Consider the following 19,678-nt stretch of genomic DNA (forward strand, 5'->3'; position numbering starts at 1 on the left):
CACTTAGAATAGCCCAATCACACTTAAGTTGGCACAATTAGACTTATCTTGGCCCAGTTACAACTAAATTCAATCAAGATCAATTAACACTTTAAGTCCAAAAAAACAACTCAAGCCCACTAAACATCTTAGGCCCAATAACTTAGCCCAACACTTGGCCCAATAACTAACTCAAGCCCAATTAAATAAATTGAGCCCAAATAAACTTAATTAATTACCCAAGCCCAATTTTAAATTAATTTAAGCCCAAATATAAAATTTAAGCCCAATAGATAACTTGGACTCCTAAATTAAAATTACCCGGCCCGAAATAAAATAACCCAGACCCAAACCCATAACTTATGACCCTAAATCACTTGACCCGACCCGGACCACTCACCCGCCCGAGCCTTGCCCAGGCTTCCTGAACCACAGCCCAAGACCTAACACTAAACTCTCAACTCACGTACCCAAACAAAGCAACCCACTCATAGCCTTTCGGCCGCCCAGCTCCGGCCACCCCTGGCTGGAGTCCCGTCGACAGGACCATCCTGGGCTGGGCGTGGCTCGAGCCATTGCTTGCATGGATCGGCCATGAGCCACCAACACAACCCTAAGATCAACTCGTGCCTAACACTAAGCAGCTGCCCCAAAACCGATCGGCCTCTATGCTCCGACCACCCATGGCCGGAGCCCCTCCGACAGGACCACCCCAAGGTCTTGTTGGACCACCTTGACCCAGCCCTGGCTCGAGCCATGGTGTACATGGCTCGGCCAAGGGCCATAACTCCATCTCAAGAATCTGCACACCATGCACCAGCACAACCTTCAACAAAACCGATCTTCCAGCCTAACTCCACCACTTCCAGCCCCCTTCCTCATCAAACCCGGACCCCAAGGACCCTGCTAGACCACTGAGCCGGGGTTCACATCAGCTCGAACCTCCCAGAAGCAGCAAGAACAGAGAAACCGAGCCAACAAAGTACAATTAAATTCACTCAAGATCAATTAACACTTTAAGCCCAAAAAAACAACTCAAGCCTACTAAACATCTTAGGCCCAATAACTTAGCCCAACACTTGGCCCAAAAAGCTTGGCCCAATAACTAACTCAAGCCCAATTAAATAAATTGAGCCCAAATAAACTTAATTAATTACCCAAGCCCACTTTAAATTAAGTTAAGCCCAAATTTAAAATTTAAGCCCAATAGATAACTTGGACTCCTAAATTAAAATTACCCGATCCGAAATAAAATAACATGGACCCAAACCCATAACTTATGACCCTAAATCACTTGACCCGACCCGAACCACTCACCCGCCCGAGCCCGGTCCGGGCTGCCCAAACCACAGCCCAAGACCAAACACTAAAATCTCAAATCACGCACCCAACCAAAGCAGCCCACTCATAGCCTTTCGGCCGCCCAGCTCCGGCCACCCCTTGCCAGAGTCCCGTCGGAAGGACCACCCCATGGTCCTGACGGACCATCCTGGGTCAGCCATGGCTCTAACCATGGCTTGCATGGATCGGCCATGAGCCACCAGCACAACCCTAAGCTCAACTCGTCCCTAACACTAAGCAGCTGCCCCAAAACCGATAGGCCTCGCTCCGGCCACCCATGGCCGGAGCCCCGTCGACAGGAGCACCCAAAGGTCCTGCCGGACCACATTGATCCAGCCCTGGCTCGAGCCATGGTGTACATGGCTCGGCCAAGGGCCATAACTCTAGCTCAAGAATCTGCACACCACGCACCAACACAATCTTCAACAAAACCCATCGTCCAGCCTAACTCCACCACTTCCAGCCCCCTTCCTCATCAAACCCGGACCCCAAGTACCCTTCTAGACCACTGAGCCAGGGTTCACAGCAGCTCGAACCTCCCAGAACCAGCAAGAACAGAGAAACCGAGCCAACAAAGCATAACCAAGAAATGATGCAAGATATCTTACTTTTGAGCTACCAAACCACATACACATGCATCAAACACGATTTTTGACAATAAAACACAGAGTAGATGATCAAAATGGGTGATCAATGGAAGGATAAACATGCCTCGATCGAATTGGAGGAAAAGGAATGCGAATCTTGCGACGGGACGACCGGGAAGCTTGAAATCCAAGAAATTTTCTTCAAGAACTTGTGAAGTATGTGCAAGGTGTTCACGACAGCAGCTGGGAAATCACTTCTCCAAGAAACGTGTGTTGGAGGTTGAAGAAGATGGAAATGAGTTTAGGGCTTCAAGTGGGTTTTTAAGTAATGGGTCATGGGCTTGCATTTTAGACCTGCTAAGGGGCTAAAAAAATAGAAATCCTTAGCCCAACATCCAAATAATGGACATTGAAGATTAAAATTTTTGAAATATTATTAGCCCCAAATTTAAAAATGCCCCAAAAGCCCTTAAAATGGCCTAACTAATTGAAAATTAAGCTTTTAATTATATATATATATATATATATATATATATATATATATATATATATATATAAAACCTTATTTTTCCATAAGTTAAATCTCAAAATATTTATTTTGGTCTCTTAAAAACCTTAGAAATAAATTTCCATAAAAACTTTTACTCCGGTCGTCCACGGTCCCGTCTACCCGCTTGCAAATCGACTTTTCCTGAAAACTTCGTAACGCTAAAAATAATCGGGGTTAAATGTCATAAATAAATTTAAAACACATAATCATGGCACATTAAAGTCATTTAACCCCTTAATTTATTTTTAAAATAATTAAATTCCCCTAATTATGCATACGGTTTAACATAGAAGAAATTCTAGGCATTACAACTCTCCCCCCTTAAAAGAAAATTCATCCTCGAAATTGAAGTACGTACTGAAAAGCTCGGGATAACGCTTCCACATGTCGGACTCAGCCTCCCAGGTAGCCTCCTACTTTGAATGATTCAGCCACCAGACCTTTACCATGGGAATAACTCGTGTCCTCAGCCTTCGCTCCTCTCACGCCAAGATCTGCATCGGTCGCTCCTCAAATGACAAGTCTGATGTCAACTGCAGAGGCTCATAATCCAATACATGAGATGTAGTAGCAAGGTCACATTTTACAAGATTAATTTACTGCATATGATTAAGGAAGATATTAAGGGATTAAATTGGATTTAATTAAATAAATTAAAAATTTGAATTCGAGTGAGATCGGACCGTCCGTTCTCGGAACAGAGCGTCCGAACTCAACACCTGCTGTCTAATGAGGTGTCAACTTTGGATTGATGATCGGACCGTCCGATGATTTGTCTAGACAGAAGTCACTAGATTACGACACGTGGCATAGTCATGTAGATCGAACCGTCCGTTGGTAGGTACCGGACCGTCCGATCGATGCCTATAAATAGGCCATCCGGGATTTCATTTTCATGACTTTCCAATTCACTTGTTTTCTCTCGTCTCTTGCTCGGTTTTGGAGCTTTGGATCCTTATTTTGGCTGGTCCTAGGTCTTGGCGAGGCGTCTAGGAGTAATAACGGAGTGGTGCCCAAGTTCTGGGGCAGTCGTCATCAGCGGGCTGACGACGGACAAAGGTATTCCTAAGTTCCTTATAAATAGTTTGAGAGTATGAAATAACTTAGTTAAGGCTTTTAGAACGAGCTTATGATTCATGAGTATTTGGCATTGTAGTGCGGACTATAGGCTTGGACCTAGAGCTGATATAGCTTGCCTAGTAAATAAGGTACGAAAGTACTGTTCGAGATATCCAGACTGAGTATGCATGTATTATGTGGTTGCATGTTTTATATGACTTTATCTGTATAGCATGTCATGACAGTATGTTGCATACATGAGCATCTTGATCCTGTATCTTTGAGATATCCTGTAGTAGGGCGCTCACCCTACGAGTTGTGGATGATTGGATATGTAAGTCTTGTGTCAGGTCACCGTTATGGTTGGACACTTGTAATAGTATCTGTAGTAACCCAGAACCAATTTAAGACAATAATATGTTAAACAGGATTAAGGGTTAGTAATTGACCAATCTCGGAGTATAATTGGACTTCAGAAGCAAAATTTGGGCTTTTAAATTTTGGGCCGGATCGGAAGCTCTGAACCCAGATCGGAAGCTCCGATCCCAGCCACTTCGGAAGCCGATCGGAAGCACAGAGATCGGAAGTTCCGATCTCCAGCTGCGAGCAATGTTCGATGACTCAGCCACGAGTTTTGACAAGTGTTGAACGAAGAGCAGATCGGAAGCTCCGATCATCGGATCGGATGTTCCGATCGCCATGTGTCATGCATGCACGGATCGGAAGCTCCGATCCAATATCGGTAGTTCAATTTTGCCTATAAATAGGGGTCTCCGGAGTTCATTTTGAATACGAATTCCGAGTGTCCTTCTTCGATCAATTATATAGTGTGAGTTATACACTTGAGGGCCCTATCGGTAATAGTGAGAGATTCTGGAATAACAAAGAAGTTGTTATAGTCATCTAGTGTCAGCGACATCAAAGGGCTTACTACGAACGAAGGTATGGTCCGGAAATCTATTTAGGTTTTGGGAGTATTTATTAGCTTAGTTAAGGCTTATAGAACTTGTGTAGTGATACGATGAACTTTTGAATATAAGCTTGGAACCTAGGATCCTACTTTACTTGAACTAGCCTAGAGGTACGTACACATTGACTGAGATTGCCAGCGAGTATACATGTTTATATGTTGCATTTATTTGGCATTATTATATGGCATGATATATGATTTACCGCTTTCTATATTCATATGTCATGTGCATATACACGTTGAGTCTATACCTTGTTATACCTGATTATAGAGCCGCTCAACTCTATACTCGATAGTCTGTCACTGAGAGTACCGCGATGGCGGGGACATGTATGTCTGACTACTCTGGTGTACTATACGAGTGTGGTTGCACCCAGAGGTTGATCCGTGCGGTGGCAGCACTCATGTGGCGCCGGTACTGAGCATGACTTTTCAGATGACCCTTTACCAGTCATCATGTTTCATGCACTATATACATATGTTTACTCATGTTTATGTACTGGGCGTTAGGGCTCACGTCCTAGTTGTTATCTTGGACACCGTATTCCACGGGGCAGGTCGCAGGATGGACGGAGCTGGTAGTTCAAGGCAGGACTAGGGAGCAGGAGCCTTGAGGAGTTAATTATACATCAGGATTCGGTATAGCTGTATAATGTTTACTTTTAAGTTTTTTCGATATGGTTGTATCACTACAGTATCAAGCCTGAACTTGTTTTACTAAGCTGATACGTAAATTATGGGTTTTGTTTCCGCACGTTTTACTCTGTTAAGCATTTTGCTTTATTAAGTTTAATGCATGCTATTAGTTTCCAGTTAGTAGGTGATTCCATGCATGGTCACTATATTTTTGGTATCAGAGCATGCTTAGATTTTGGGATTAGTACTTGGGATTTAGTTTAGTCTTGATTAATTATTGCGCATTTGGGATTTTAATGTGCAATTCTTTTCAGAATATGGCTGACGAAAGTCACGATAGTGTTGGCCAGGGAGGTGGTCATCATCATCGTCATCATCGCCATCATGATGATCGATATCGTCCTCATGAGGGTAGACATCGCTACACTATCAATAAGTTTATGCAAGTAGGACCGAAACCCTTGGTAGGAGGCGAGAATCCTAAACAAGCGAGAGGATGGATGTCTAAACTCAAGAGTACTTTTCGAGCTTTCGAGTGTACTGAAGAGCAGAAACTGGAAGTTTTAGAATTCATTCTAGAGGATCGAGCACGCTTATGGTGGGATGCCAAAGCTACTCAAGCACGTACTGAGAGAGGACATGTGACTTGGGGGGATTTCTATCAGCAGTTTCAGAAACTATATTTTCCTCCAGCTGTTCGACAGGCACGATCTATGGAGTTGCTGACTCTGAGGCAAGGATCAATGACTATTGATCAATATCAGCAACGATTTCTTGATCTGCTACCTTTCAGTCCTCATATTAATGACAGTGATGCGTCCAAGTATGATATCTTTCTATAAGGCTTGAATCAAGATATCTACTCACAAGTTGTCGTCTGTGATGATCCGACATCTTATGAGACTTTGGTGAACCGTTGCCGTCAAGTGGAGAACAGCAACATGCGGGCACAGTTGATGATTCCAGGACAGGACAGCCTAATGGATCTCTTGGGCCTAGGGCTCAATCTGTTCTGCAATCTAGACCTATGTCTTCTTCTACTACTACTACTACTACTACTACTACTACTACTACTACTACTACTACTACTACTACTACTACTACTACTACGACTACTACTGTAACACCCTCAACCGATGAAGGTATTACCACACTAACATGACCATAAAACCTCTGTGCGGAAAAGAAAATTTTTGAAAGATGTATGCATACATCAAACATTACTTAAAACATTTCAGAATAGTTTACAAACCAATTCATAACAATTTGAAACATAAAGCGTGTTTTCTTCAATCAACATAACAACATTTAGTTCATTAACTTGACATAACACACTCATCACATAACACACTCATGCATCGCCCGCCGGTCCGACTCCTTGCTCTTCTTCATGCCCGGCATTGAACTCATCGACATATGCATAAATGTCATCCTCATTACCTGCACCATTCAAGTATAGTGAGTCTAAAGACTCAGCAAGAGTATGCAGTAAAAATCATGAGATTTCAATAATCATTTAAACTTAACATAGCATAACATAACATAACATAACATAACATAACATAAGCTTATCATTTGGTGACGAATTATGCGAAATTGTGGCAACCTTCATAATGGGCACATTCATCTTTTCTTGTTGATCAACAATCATATGGCATTACGCCTCATAAATTTCGTTCATTCCTTTTCGGAGGCTCCTCCGAAGCTCATCCCGGAGGACCTAACCCGTACATTGAGCCGTATTTGGGAGGGCTACTCCGGAGCCCAAACCGGAGCACCGTTCCCGTATTGCCACCACAAAGACACATAAGACATCAAAATATTTTCATGCATCAACATATTATATCTTCATAATTCAACATAGCATTATTCATTCATGCTTTATCATTTTCATTTCATCAACATATCCTTTCATTCATTGAAACATCATAATTTCCATCTTAACTTTTGTTTCATGAACATAAAACTTTACTCGATAACTTCGTGCATGTAATAAATGATAAAAATCATACTTTCATATTGAACATAGATTTCATGAAAGAAACTTAGATATGTACATGCACCACATAACGTAATCGATCCACGTAAGTCGTTCTTTCCGTTCTTGACTTTAAACTTGAAACTTTTTGCATAAAAACTCTTAAATATATTTTAGAAGCCTTAATAGGTCATAACCATGTATTTAGGACCTTAAAATAACATAAATAAAGCTTCAAATCAGAAGGCCATGCGCGGGGGCGCTACTTTTCGGGCGCGGGCGCGCATACCCTGCTGATGGGTCTGCTTGTTCATTCTTAAACTCTATTTTGCAGTCGGAATTCGGAAAAGTGGTAAACATGAACGTTTTAGCCCTTGATCTTGGCTTTCTAATGCCGAAAACTGCACCTTAATTGAAATTTTCAATAAAAAGTTATACCCATTCTCCCAAGACTGGTCAGTGCAGAAAAATCAAACCAATCAATAAACTTTGGATTGATTTTGGCCAAACTTCAAAACCGATTTTGGAAAACTTCAAAACATGAAAGTTGCAGAAAAATTAGTTATCTTTCAAATACAATTAGCCTCATCTAATTTGGATTACTACAAAAGAATTTACTCACAAAATTGCAACAAGTGTCGATAATCCGAGGCAACCCATCACATGCAACGTTTCAAAGCTTTAACTCAACTAACTCAACTCTTTAAAATTCAACACATACCTTCAAAATCAGTACTTTCCCAACTCTAAATCATAAGAATCTATCATCACACATTATTTATCAAGAATTTCACAAAAACGACTTACATATCACGACTTATGCTTCACAATTTCAATCAAACATAGATCATGATTTTAAGCTCTAAAAAAATCATGCATAAACATTACATAAATCATAATTTTCATATCAAAATACATATATCTTGAATGGTGGTTTAAAATTGCTTTAAAAAAAACTTGCCTTGAATGGAGGAGGAGTTGATCCGGAACTTCGGAGACGAACTAACCACGAAGAGGAGCAAGATTGAAGTTTAACTTTGAAATTTCTTGAAGCAACCGTGTAGTGTTCAGAGAATAAGAGAATAAGAATGAAAATAAAAGAAAGAAGAAGAAGATAGGCATGAAGGAGGGCAATCATGGGGAGACAAGTCCATAAATAAGTGGGGAACGTGGTAGAAGAGTGTTGCTTTCAACACTTAATTCGCATCGTGGTGACTAATTAAAATGAAGTCTACCACTCTTCCTTGACTCGACTGATAAAAAAATACTATCTCCCAACTCTTTTATTCAAATTATATCAATATTATACTTAAAATACTCGTGAAAATAAGTTCTAACACTTCGTTCGTAAGTTAGCCTCGTCCCGAGAGTCTAGAATCAAACTCAACCTGAAATCATTTACTTAATCAAATTGTTAAACGTAAAATAAACATAATCATTAAATCATAACTTAAACAATTTAAGGCATAAAATCATTAAAAATTTATGTTTAAATAATCGTGAGCAATTTTAATGGATTTTCGGACTTTACAATTCTACCCTCCTTAAAAGAATTTCGTCCTCGAAATTCGACTTACCAAATAATTTTGGGTATCGGCTACGCATATCTTGTTCAGTCTCCCAAGTAGCCTCTTCCACTAATTGATTGCGCCATAAGACCTTTACCATCTTGATCTCTTTGTTCCTCAACTTTCGGACTTGTGTATCCAAAATTTGGATAGGTACCTCTTCATATGACAAGTCTGGTGTCTACTGAACTGGTTCATGACGAATGACATGGGAAGGATTTGAGATATACTTCCTCAACATCGAGACATGGAAGACGTCGTGTACTCCTTCTAGATTTGGAGGCAATGATAATCGATAAGCTCTTGCTCCAACCTTGTCTAGGATCTCGAAAGGTCCTATATATCTCGGGCTCAGCTTTCCTTTCTTCCCAAATCTCAAAACTCCTTTCCAAGGTGACACTTTCAAGAACATATGATCACCTACTTGAAACTCCAAGTCTCTATGCCTCTTATCGGCGTAGCTTTTCTGTCGACTTTGTGTTGTCAACATTCTGTCCTTGACTTTTGCTATCAAGTTGATTGTCTGTTGCACTATTTCTGGCCCCAATATAGCTCTTTCTCCAACTTCATCCCAATGCAATGGAGTCCTACACTTTCTCCCATACAAAGCCTCATAAGGAGCCATTCCAATAGTAGCTTGATAACTATTGTTATATGTGAACTCCACTAAAGGCAAATTCGATTCCCAATTTCCTCCGAAGTCAATCATGCAGGCCCTAAGTAAATCCTCCAGTATCTGAATCACTCGCTCAGATTGTCCATCTGTTTGGGGATGAAAAGCTGTACTGAAGGCTAACTTTGTCCCCAATCCATGATGTAGACTCTTCCAAAAGTTCGATGTGAACCTGGGATCCCTGTCAGAGATTATCCTTGCTGGAACTCCATGCAATCTAACTACCTCTCGAATATACAACTCTGCATATTGATTCATCGAGAAGTTGTTTCTAACTGGTAAAAAGTGAGCTGACTTCGTCAACCTGTCAACTATTATCCATATTGAATTCATTCTTCGTTGTGTAATTGGCAGTCCAATCACAAAGTCCATGGTGACATCTTCCCATTTCCAAGTGGGAATGTGTAATGGTTTCAGAAGTCCTGCTGGCCTTTGATGTTCAACTTTGACCTGTTGACATGTCAAACATTCGCTAATAAACTTAACGATGTCTTTCTTCATACCTGGACACCAGTATAGCATCTGTAAATCCTTGAACATCTTTGTACTCCCTGGATGAATAGAATATGGTACAGTGTGAGCCTCAGTCATCACATCTTCCCTCAGTGAATCTACTGCTGGTACCCACTTTCGCCCTTTGTGATGCACGATCCCATCCTTCACTGTATACAATGCACCCCCTTTAGCTTCATCTTTAAGTTTCCAAGTTAATAATTGCTGGTCTGAAGCCTGACCTGTTCGAATCTTGTCGAGCAAACTTGGAACCATTGTTAAGGCTGATAGGGCACAAACTTCCATCGGCTCAACTACTTCCAATCTGAGTCGTTCAAAATCTGCAATCAACTCTTGTTGAGTTGTCATTCTGTTCAAGGTTGCAGATTTACGACTCAAAGCATCTGCTACTACATTAGCTTTACCCGGATGGTAGCTAATATCACAGTCATAATCTTTCACCAATTCGAGCCATCTTCTCTGCCTCATGTTCAACTCCTTCTGGGTGAAGAAGTACTTCAAACTCTTATGATCAGTGAAAATCTGACACTTCTCACCATAAAGGTAATGTCTCCACAGTTTGAGTGCGAAGACAACTGCTGCCAATTCAAGGTCATGGGTAGGGTAATTCTTTTCATGAATCTTCAACTGTCGTGAAGCATATGCTATCACCTTTCCATCTTGCATCAAGACAGCCCCTAATCCACTCTTGGAAGCATCTGTATAAATTACGAATCGACCTGTTCCTTCTGGTATGGCTAGTACTGGTGCTGTCATCAACTTTTTCTTTAACACTAAAAAGCTTTTCTCACACTGATTAGACCATTCAAACTTCACACTTTTGCGAGTTAATGACGTTAGTGGCAGCGCTATCTTGGAGAAATCCTGAATGAATCTCCTATAGTAACCCGCTAATCCCAAGAAACTCCGTATCTCTGTAGCATTCTTTGGAGTAACCCAATTTTTAATTGCTTCTATCTTTGCTGGATCAACCTCTATTCCCTTAGCCGAAACTATGTGACCCAAAAATGCAATCTGTTCCAGCCAAAATTCACACTTACTGAACTTAGCAAACAATTGTTTTTCTTTCAGAATTTTCAAGACTGTAGTTAGATGCTGACGATGCTCATCTGAACTACGAGAGTAAATCATTATGTCATCTATGAATACTATGACAAACTGATCTAAGAAAGGCTGAAACACTCTGTTCATAAGATCCATGAATACTGCCGGTGCATTGGTAACTCCAAATGGCATGACTAAAAACTCGTAGTGGCCATAACGAGTCCTGAAAGCCGTCTTATGAATATCTTCATCTTTCACCTTTAATTGGTGATAACCTGATCTCAAATCGATCTTGGAGAATACTACTGCCCCTTGTAACTGATCAAACAAATCATCAATCCTTGGCAGTGGATATTTGTTCTTCACTGTTACTCGATTCAGCTCTCTATAATCGATGCACAGTCTCATAGACCCATCTTTCTTCTTGACAAACAATACCGGTGCACCCCAAGGCGATATACTCGGTCTAATAAAGCCTTTATTGAGTAGCTCTTGTAGTTGCTCCTTCAATTCTTTCATTTCAGTCGGTGCTAATCTGTATGGTGCTTTGGAAGCTGGTTGGGTTCCGGGCATTAATTCAATCCCAAATTCTACCTCCCTAGCTGGAGGTAATCCTGCAATATCATCAGGAAATACTTCTGGGAAATCTCTCACTACCTCGACGTCTTCAAGTTTCGATCGAGGTAATTCTTGGTCGCAAGTGACACTTGCGAGGAAACCTGCACATCCTTTATTCAACAGTTGCCATGCCTTACCTACTGAAATTAAAAAAGATGAATTATTTTTCGATGTGGCATAGAATAGAAACGTTTTTCCATCCTTAGTTTTCAAGGAAACCGTCCTCCGTTTACAGTCTATGGTAGCCTCATAACAAGACAACCAATCCATACCAAATATCACGTCAAAGTCCGACATTTTGAGGATAATAAGATCAGCATACAACTCATGACCTTGCATCTGTATACTGCATCCTCTGATGATCAAATCACTACTCAATTCTTCCCCTGAAGGCAAGGATATACTAAATCTCGATATTGACTTATCCGGTACTAAACCCGATTTATTAACAAATTCAACAGATATGAATGAATGTGTAGCTCCAGTATCAATTAAGACATGAGCGGGATTACTGGAAACATTAATCATACCTGTAACTATAGCTGTATTCGGATCCACTTGATCATGTGCCATTGCAAAAACTCGTCCTCTTACTGGTTCTTTGGATTGAGGGCAATCTTTTCGATAGTGCCCTGGCTTTTTGCAAAGGAAACATACTCCAGTCCCTGCCATGCATTGACCTGAGTGAAGTTTTCCACATTTTTGACAAGCTGTTGGTGCAATCGCCGGTTTTGGTGCTGGTAGAGCCAATTGTTTCTGCCCCTGAGGTCGATGCTGCTGCTGTTGGTATGGTCGGTGTTGGGGTGGGGCTTGGTACGGTCTCTTTCTGTTAGCATTTCCTTGTTGGTCCCGATTTTGATAACTAGATCTTTTTGCTTGTGACTCTCTGATAATGTCGTTTCTGTCCTTTTTGGACAGCATGGCCTGATCCACCGCATCTTTGTAATTTTTCGCTCCACTTAGTCTAACATCCTTTCTGATGAAGGCATTCAATCCTTCTGTGAAATGTTTCAACTCTTCAGCAGGTTCACCAGAAATCATCGGTACAAAGTATCTTCCCCTTTCAAACTTCTTTACATACTCCGCAATTGACATGTTTCCTTGACGGATCTCCAAAAACTCTCTAGCCAACCTGTTTCGGGTGCTCACCGTGAAATATTTGCCGTAGAACACATCCTTGAATCCATTCCAAGTAAGGGTGGTTAGGTTCAACGCTGCTTTGGCTCCATTCCACCAAACACGAGCGTCATCACGGAACATATAGGTAGCACATCTCAATCTATCCGCATCCGTGATCTGCATGAATTCAAAAGCAGTCTCCATAGCTTGGAACCATTGTTCCGCTATCAAAGGATCAGTCTCTCCTTTGAACTCAGGTGGTCCCAACTCTAAGAACCTTTTTGTAGATAGGGTTTTGATTAGCTGCAGGATGGTTATTTCCAGCATTAGCTGTCTGGACTTGAAGCAACTGTTGGATTTGAGCTCCCTGAGCACGGCTTTGCTCTTGAAGCAGAGCAGTTAATCCCGCCAAAAACTGGTTGTTTTGATTGTTCTCACTATCTGGCCCGCAATCACTATGGTTGTTGTTTGCAGAATTGGTGTTGGTGTTGGTGTTGTTTCCCCTACGTGATGTCATAGTCCTAAAGTCCAATATTATCCACACCGCTCAGTCACGATTCAAAACGTGAATATACTTTAACATATAACAAGCAAACATATATCTCATCGCATTATCATACACATAATAACATAAGACACATAACTTACAGACATGAAGACGGAGCGTTGGAGTCGTGGCGAGTATGCATGAGTGTTTCAAGAAAACCCAGAGCGAACTGCTCTGATACCAAACTGTAACACCCTCAACCGATGAAGGTATTACCACACTAACATGACCATAAAACCTCTGTGCGGAAAAGAAAATTTTTGAAAGATGTATGCATACATCAAACCTTACTTAAAATATTTCAGAATAGTTTACAAACCAATTCATAACAATTTGAAACATAAAGCGTGTTTTCTTCAATCAACATAACAACATTTAGTTCATTAACTTGACATAACACACTCATCACATAACACACTCATCACATAACACACTCATGCATCGCCCGCCGGTCCGACTCCTTGCTCTTCTTCATGCCCGGCATTGAACTCATCGACATATGCATAAATGTCATCCTCATTACCTGCACCATTCAAGTATAGTGAGTCTAAAGACTCAGCAAGAGTATGCAGTAAAAATCATGAGATTTCAATAATCATTTAAACTTAACATAGCATAACATAACATAACATAACATAACATAAGCTTATCATTTGGCGACGAATTATGCGAAATTGTGGCAACCTTCATAATGGGCACATTCATCTTTTCTTGTTGATCAACAATCATATGGCATTACGCCTCATAACTTTCGTTCATTCCTTTTCGGAGGCTCCTCCGGAGCTCATCCCGGAGGACCTAACCCGTACATTGAGCCGTATTTGGGAGGGCTACTCCGGAGCCCAAACCGGAGCACTGTTCCCGTATTGCCACCACAAAGACACATAAGACATCAAAATATTTTCATGCATCAACATATTATATCTTCATAATTCAACATAGCATTATTCATTCATGCTTTATCATTTTCATTTCATCAACATATCCTTTCATTCATTGAAACATCATAATTTCCATCTTAACTTTTGTTTCATGAACATAAAACTTTACTCGATAACTTCGTGCATGTAATAAATGATAAAAATCATACTTTCATATTGAACATAGATTTCATGAAAGAAACTTAGACATGTACATGCACCACATAACGTAATCGATCCACGTAAGTCGTTCTTTCCGTTCTTGACTTTAAACTTGAAACTTTTTGCATAAAAACTCTTAAATATATTTTAGAAGCCTTAATAGGTCATAACCATGTATTTAGGACCTTAAAATAACATAAATAAAGCTTCAAATCAGAAGGCCATGCGCGGGGGCGCTACTTTTCGGGCGCGGGCGCGCATACCCTGCTGATGGGTCTGCTTGTTCATTCTTAAACTCTATTTTGCAGTCGGAATTCGGAAAAGTGGTAAACATGAAAGTTTTAGCCCTTGATCTTGGCTTTCTAATGCCGAAAACTGCACCTTAATTGAAATTTGCAATAAAAAGTTATACCCATTCTCCCAAGACTGGTCAGTGCAGAAAAATCAAACCAATCAATAAACTTTGGATTGATTTTGGCCAAACTTCAAAACCGATTTTGGAAAACTTCTAAACATGAAAGTTGCAGAAAAATTAGTTATCTTTCAAATACAATTAGCCTCATCTAATTTGGATTACTACAAAAGAATTTACTCACAAAATTGCAACAAGTGTCGATAATCCGAGGCAACCCATCACATGCAACGTTTCAAAGCTTTAACTCAACTAACTCAACTCTTTAAAATTCAACACATACCTTCAAAATCAGTACTTTCCCAACTCTAAATCATAAGAATCTATCATCACACATTATTTATCAAGAATTTCACAAGAACGACTTACATATCACGACTTATGCTTCACAATTTCAATCAAACATAGATCATGATTTTAAGCTCTAAAAAAATCATGCATAAACATTACATAAATCATAATTTTCATATCAAAATACATATATCTTGAATGGTGGTTTAAAATTGCTTTAAAAAAAACTTGCCTTGAATGGAGGAGGAGTTGATCCGGAACTTCGGAGACGAACTAACCACGAAGAGGAGCAAGATTGAAGTTTAACTTTGAAATTTCTTGAAGCAACCGTGTAGTGTTCAGAGAATAAGAGAATAAGAATGAAAATAAAAGAAAGAAGAAGAAGATAGGCATTAAGGAGGGCAATCATGGGGAGATAAGTCCATAAATAAGTGGGGAACGTGGTAGAAGAGTGTTGCTTTCAACACTTAATTCGCATCGTGGTGACTAATTAAAATGAAGTCTACCACTCTTCCTTGACTCGACTGATAAAAAAATACTATCTCCCAACTCTTTTATTCAAATTATATCAATATTATACTTAAAATACTCGTGAAAATACGTTCTAACACTTCGTTCGTAAGTTAGCCTCGTCCCGAGAGTCTAGAATCAAACTCAACCTGAAATCATTTACTTAATCAAATTGTTAAACGTAAAATAAACATAATCATTAAATCATAACTTAAACAATTTAAGGCATAAAATCATTAAAAATTTATGTTTAAATAATCGTGAGCAATTTTAATGGATTTTTGGACTTTACAACTACCACTACCACTACTTCGTCTGGTTCTCGTGGTTCACGAGGTACATTCCGTTTCGGGAAAAAGAAGAAGAAGGAGGAGTTTTGCAGTCACTGTGGTGGGAAGCATCCTACAGCTTCATGTCGGAAGGCTACTGGTGCTTGTTATATTTGTGGTGAGCAGGGACATCTGCGGAAAGATTGTCCTCAGCGTATGGGTTCTGCTAGTGGATTTGGATCATAGGATGGATCTCAGGCTTCTACTTTTCCACGTCAGCAGCCAGCACCACAGAGTTCTTCTGGTTACCGTCCACAGTCACAAGGGCAGGTGTTTGCTCTGTCTCAGGATCAGGCTACTGAGGGAAGCGATCGCATGTTGGCAGGTACCTTTTTGTTATGTGGTATTCCTGCACTTGTTTTAATTGATACTGGAGCATCGTATTCCTTTATTTCTAGTTGCTTTGTTAAGAGACATAGATTACCTTATGTATCATTAGATATGGATTTAGTTGTATCTACTCCGCTAGAGCAGGAGGTAGTAACTAAGCGTTTAGTGATGGGTTGCCTTCTAGAGTTTGAGGGTCATGTGTTATCGGCTAATCTGATGATTTTAGCGATGACCGATTTTGATTGTATTTTTGGAATAAATATTCTTACTTTGCATCACGCTACTGTGGATTGTTATCAGCGTCTGGTACAGTTTCATCCGGATGAGGGTGATAGCTGGTACTTTTATGGTGAGGGTGCGCGACCTCCGATGCCACTTGTTTCGGCTCTGAAGGCATGTCATGTCTTGGAGTCAGGTAGGGAGGGCTACCTCATCTATGCAGTTGATATGTCCATGAGTAGTACAGGATAGTTAGTGAGTTTCCTGATGTATTCCCTGATGTGATTCCTGGTTTTCCTCCGGTTCGAGAGGTTGAATTTGGTATTGATCTAGTACCAGGAACTAGGCCTATATCCCGAGCACCTTATCGTCTGGCACCGTAAGAGATGAGGGAATTGAAACAGCAGTTACAGGATCTAATTGATAAGGGATATATTCGTCCGAGTGTTTCTTCGTGGGGAGCACCTGTTTTGTTCGTCAAGAAGAAGGATGGATCGATGCGATTATGTATTGATTACAGGCAGCTGAATCGTGTCACCATCAAGAATAAGTATCCTTTGCCGCGGATTGATGATCTGTTCGATCAATTACAGGGTACTTCTGTCTACTCTAAGATAGATCTGAGATTTGGATACCATTAGATGCGGGTACGAGACTCAGATATTTCTACGACTGCTTTTAGAACCAGATACGGGCATTATGAATTTTTGGTGATGCCATTCGGTTTGACGAATGCACCGGCAGTTTTTATGAATCTGATGAATCAGGTATTTCGAGAATATCTGGATAGATTTGTCATCGTTTTCATTGATGATATTCTTGTTTATTCTCATGACAAGAATGAGCATGCACAACATTTGAGGATTGTTTTGCAGACGTTACGAGATAAGCAGATGTATGCGAAATTGAGCAAGTGTGAATTCTGGCTTGATTGGGTAGTGTTTCTCGGTCATGTGATTTCTAGAGAAGGAATATCTGTTGATCCAAGTAAGATAGAGGCAGTGCTGAACTGGTCTCGTTCGACGATGGTTGATGAGATTCGTAGTTTCTTGGGTCTAGCTGGATATTACCGTCGGTTCATCGAGAATTTTTCACAGTTGGCAGGCCTTTGACTCAGCTTACTCGGAAAGATGTTGCCTTCATATGGTCCTCGGATTGTGAGGAGTCATTTCACGAGCTGCGTAGAAATCTTACTACTGCACCTGTGCTAGCTCTACCTTCTGGATCAGGAGGTTATGTTGTCTATACTGATTCCTCTGGTCAGGGGTTAGGATGTGTTCTTAAACAGCATGGACATGTTATTTCCTATGCTTCTCGACAGTTGAAGACGCATGAGAATAATTATCCAGTACATGATCTCGAGTTAGCCGCCATTGTATTTGCGCTTAAGATCTGGAGGCATTATCTTTATGGCGAGAAATTTGAGATATTCACGGATCACAAGAGTCTGAAATATTTATTCACTCAGGCGGAGTTGAATATGCGACAGAGACGCTGGATGGATCTTCTGAAGGATTATGATTGTGAAATCAAATATCATCCAGGTTCTGCTAATCTTACTGCTGATGCCTTGAGTCGGCAGGTGAGACTTTCTGCACTTCAGATTAGTGAAATATCTCATATGGTTCAAGAGTGCTATTCATTGAGTTTTATGCTCAAGCACAAGAAAGGGAGGAATGGGATTCGATTGGATACTATTCTATCTGAGCCAGCATTATACTCTCGGATCAGAGACGCTCAGATATCTGATGTTAAGACTCAGCGTTTGGCACGTCTAGCCAATGGAGTTAACACATCTGGATTCCATTTTCAGGCAGATGGTTTATTGTGTTTATCGAATCGAGTGGTTGTACCTGATGTTGCGGAACTCAGGAATGATATTCTTTCTCAAGCTCACAGGAGTCGATTGTCAGTTCATCCTGGAAGTATGAAAATGTATAAGGACTTGCGAACTAGATTCTGGTGGAAAGGGATGAAGCGGAGTGTATATCAATTTCTTTCAAGATGTTTGGTTTGTCAACAGGTCAAAGCTGAACACCGACGACCAGGTGGATTACTGCAGAATCTTGAGATTCCCGAATGGAAGTGGGAGCACGTGACTATGGATTTTGTCACCCACTTGCCTATGACTTCACGTCAGTGTGATGCAATCTGAGTCATTGTTGACCGTTTGACGAAATCAGCACATTTCATTCCTTACAATCGGGAATATTATTATGATCGCATGGCACGACTATACATCCAGGAGATAGTGCGATTACATGGGATTCAAGTGATCATAGTTAGTGATAGAGACCCGCGATTTACCTCACATTTCTGGGGTAGTTTTCAACAAGCGTTGGGTACAACTCTGAGTTTGAGCACTGCATATCATCCGGAGACTAACGGATAGTCAGAGCAGACGATTCGTACATTGGATAATATGTTACATTCTTCTGTCATGGACTTTGGCTTATCTTGGCAGGATCAGTTACCTTTGATCGAATTTGCCTACAATAACAGTTATCATCGTAGTATTGATATGACACCTTTCGAGACATTGTATGGTCGACGATTTCGTACTCCGTTATTATGGGATGAAGTCGGGGAACGGCAAGTCGAAGGTCCTGAGTTGGTGCAGCAGATTGTAGACAAGGTAGATTTGATCAAACGGAGGATCAAAGCTGCTCAAGATCGACAAGCTAGTTATGCGAATATTCACCGTAGGCCATTGCAGTTCGAGCCTGGTGAATATGTTTTTTTTGCGAGTATCACCTTTCAGGAAGGTGATGAGATTCGGTGTGAAAGACAAGTTGTCACCTCGTTTTATTGGACCTTTCCAGATACTGGAGAAGATTGGAGATGTTGCTTATCGTTTGGCGTTACCGCCATCTCTTTTCAGTATACATAATGTTTTTCATGTGTCATTACTTCGACAGTACATAGCTAATGAATCACATGTGATTTAGTCTACTGATGTTCAACTACAGCCAGATCTGTCGTATGTTGAACGACCACTCCGTATTCTAGACAGGAAGGAGAAAGTTCTTCGGAACAAGACTATACCACTTGTGATGGTACAGTGACAACGTCGAGGCATTGAAGAAGCAACTTGGGAAACTGAGAGTCGTATGCGAGCGGAATATCCTGAGTTGTTTGCTTTGTACTTTTGATTACCATGTAAGATGTAATTACAGTTGTTGTAATAAAACATGGTTTGATGTTTCATATTGTTATCTTGATTTATCTTTAGATTTTATTTTGCGGACGAAATGTCTAAAGGTGGGGAGAATGTAGTAACCCAGAACCATTTTAAGATAATAATATGTTAAACAGTATTAAGG

General features: G+C 40.6%; 1 protein-coding gene across 1 annotated transcript; it reads right to left on the bottom strand.

Moving 5' to 3' along the window:
- Positions 1 to 645: 645 nt before the first annotated feature.
- LOC140873953 (uncharacterized) lies at positions 646 to 13,152 on the bottom strand. The gene is made up of 8 exons (XM_073277235.1): positions 12,913 to 13,152; positions 12,047 to 12,812; positions 11,750 to 11,947; positions 11,493 to 11,653; positions 10,391 to 10,646; positions 9,414 to 10,243; positions 1,574 to 1,716; positions 646 to 781 (listed from the first exon to the last, which is right to left on the bottom strand). Exons 1-8 carry the CDS (start codon positions 13,150 to 13,152, stop codon positions 646 to 648), a joined length of 2,730 nt encoding a protein of 909 aa, XP_073133336.1.
- Between the last annotated feature and the right edge of the window lie 6,526 nt (positions 13,153 to 19,678).

Source organism: Henckelia pumila, chromosome 1 (assembly GCF_033568475.1).
Source record: "Henckelia pumila isolate YLH828 chromosome 1, ASM3356847v2, whole genome shotgun sequence".
Lineage (NCBI taxonomy): Eukaryota > Viridiplantae > Streptophyta > Magnoliopsida > Lamiales > Gesneriaceae > Henckelia > Henckelia pumila.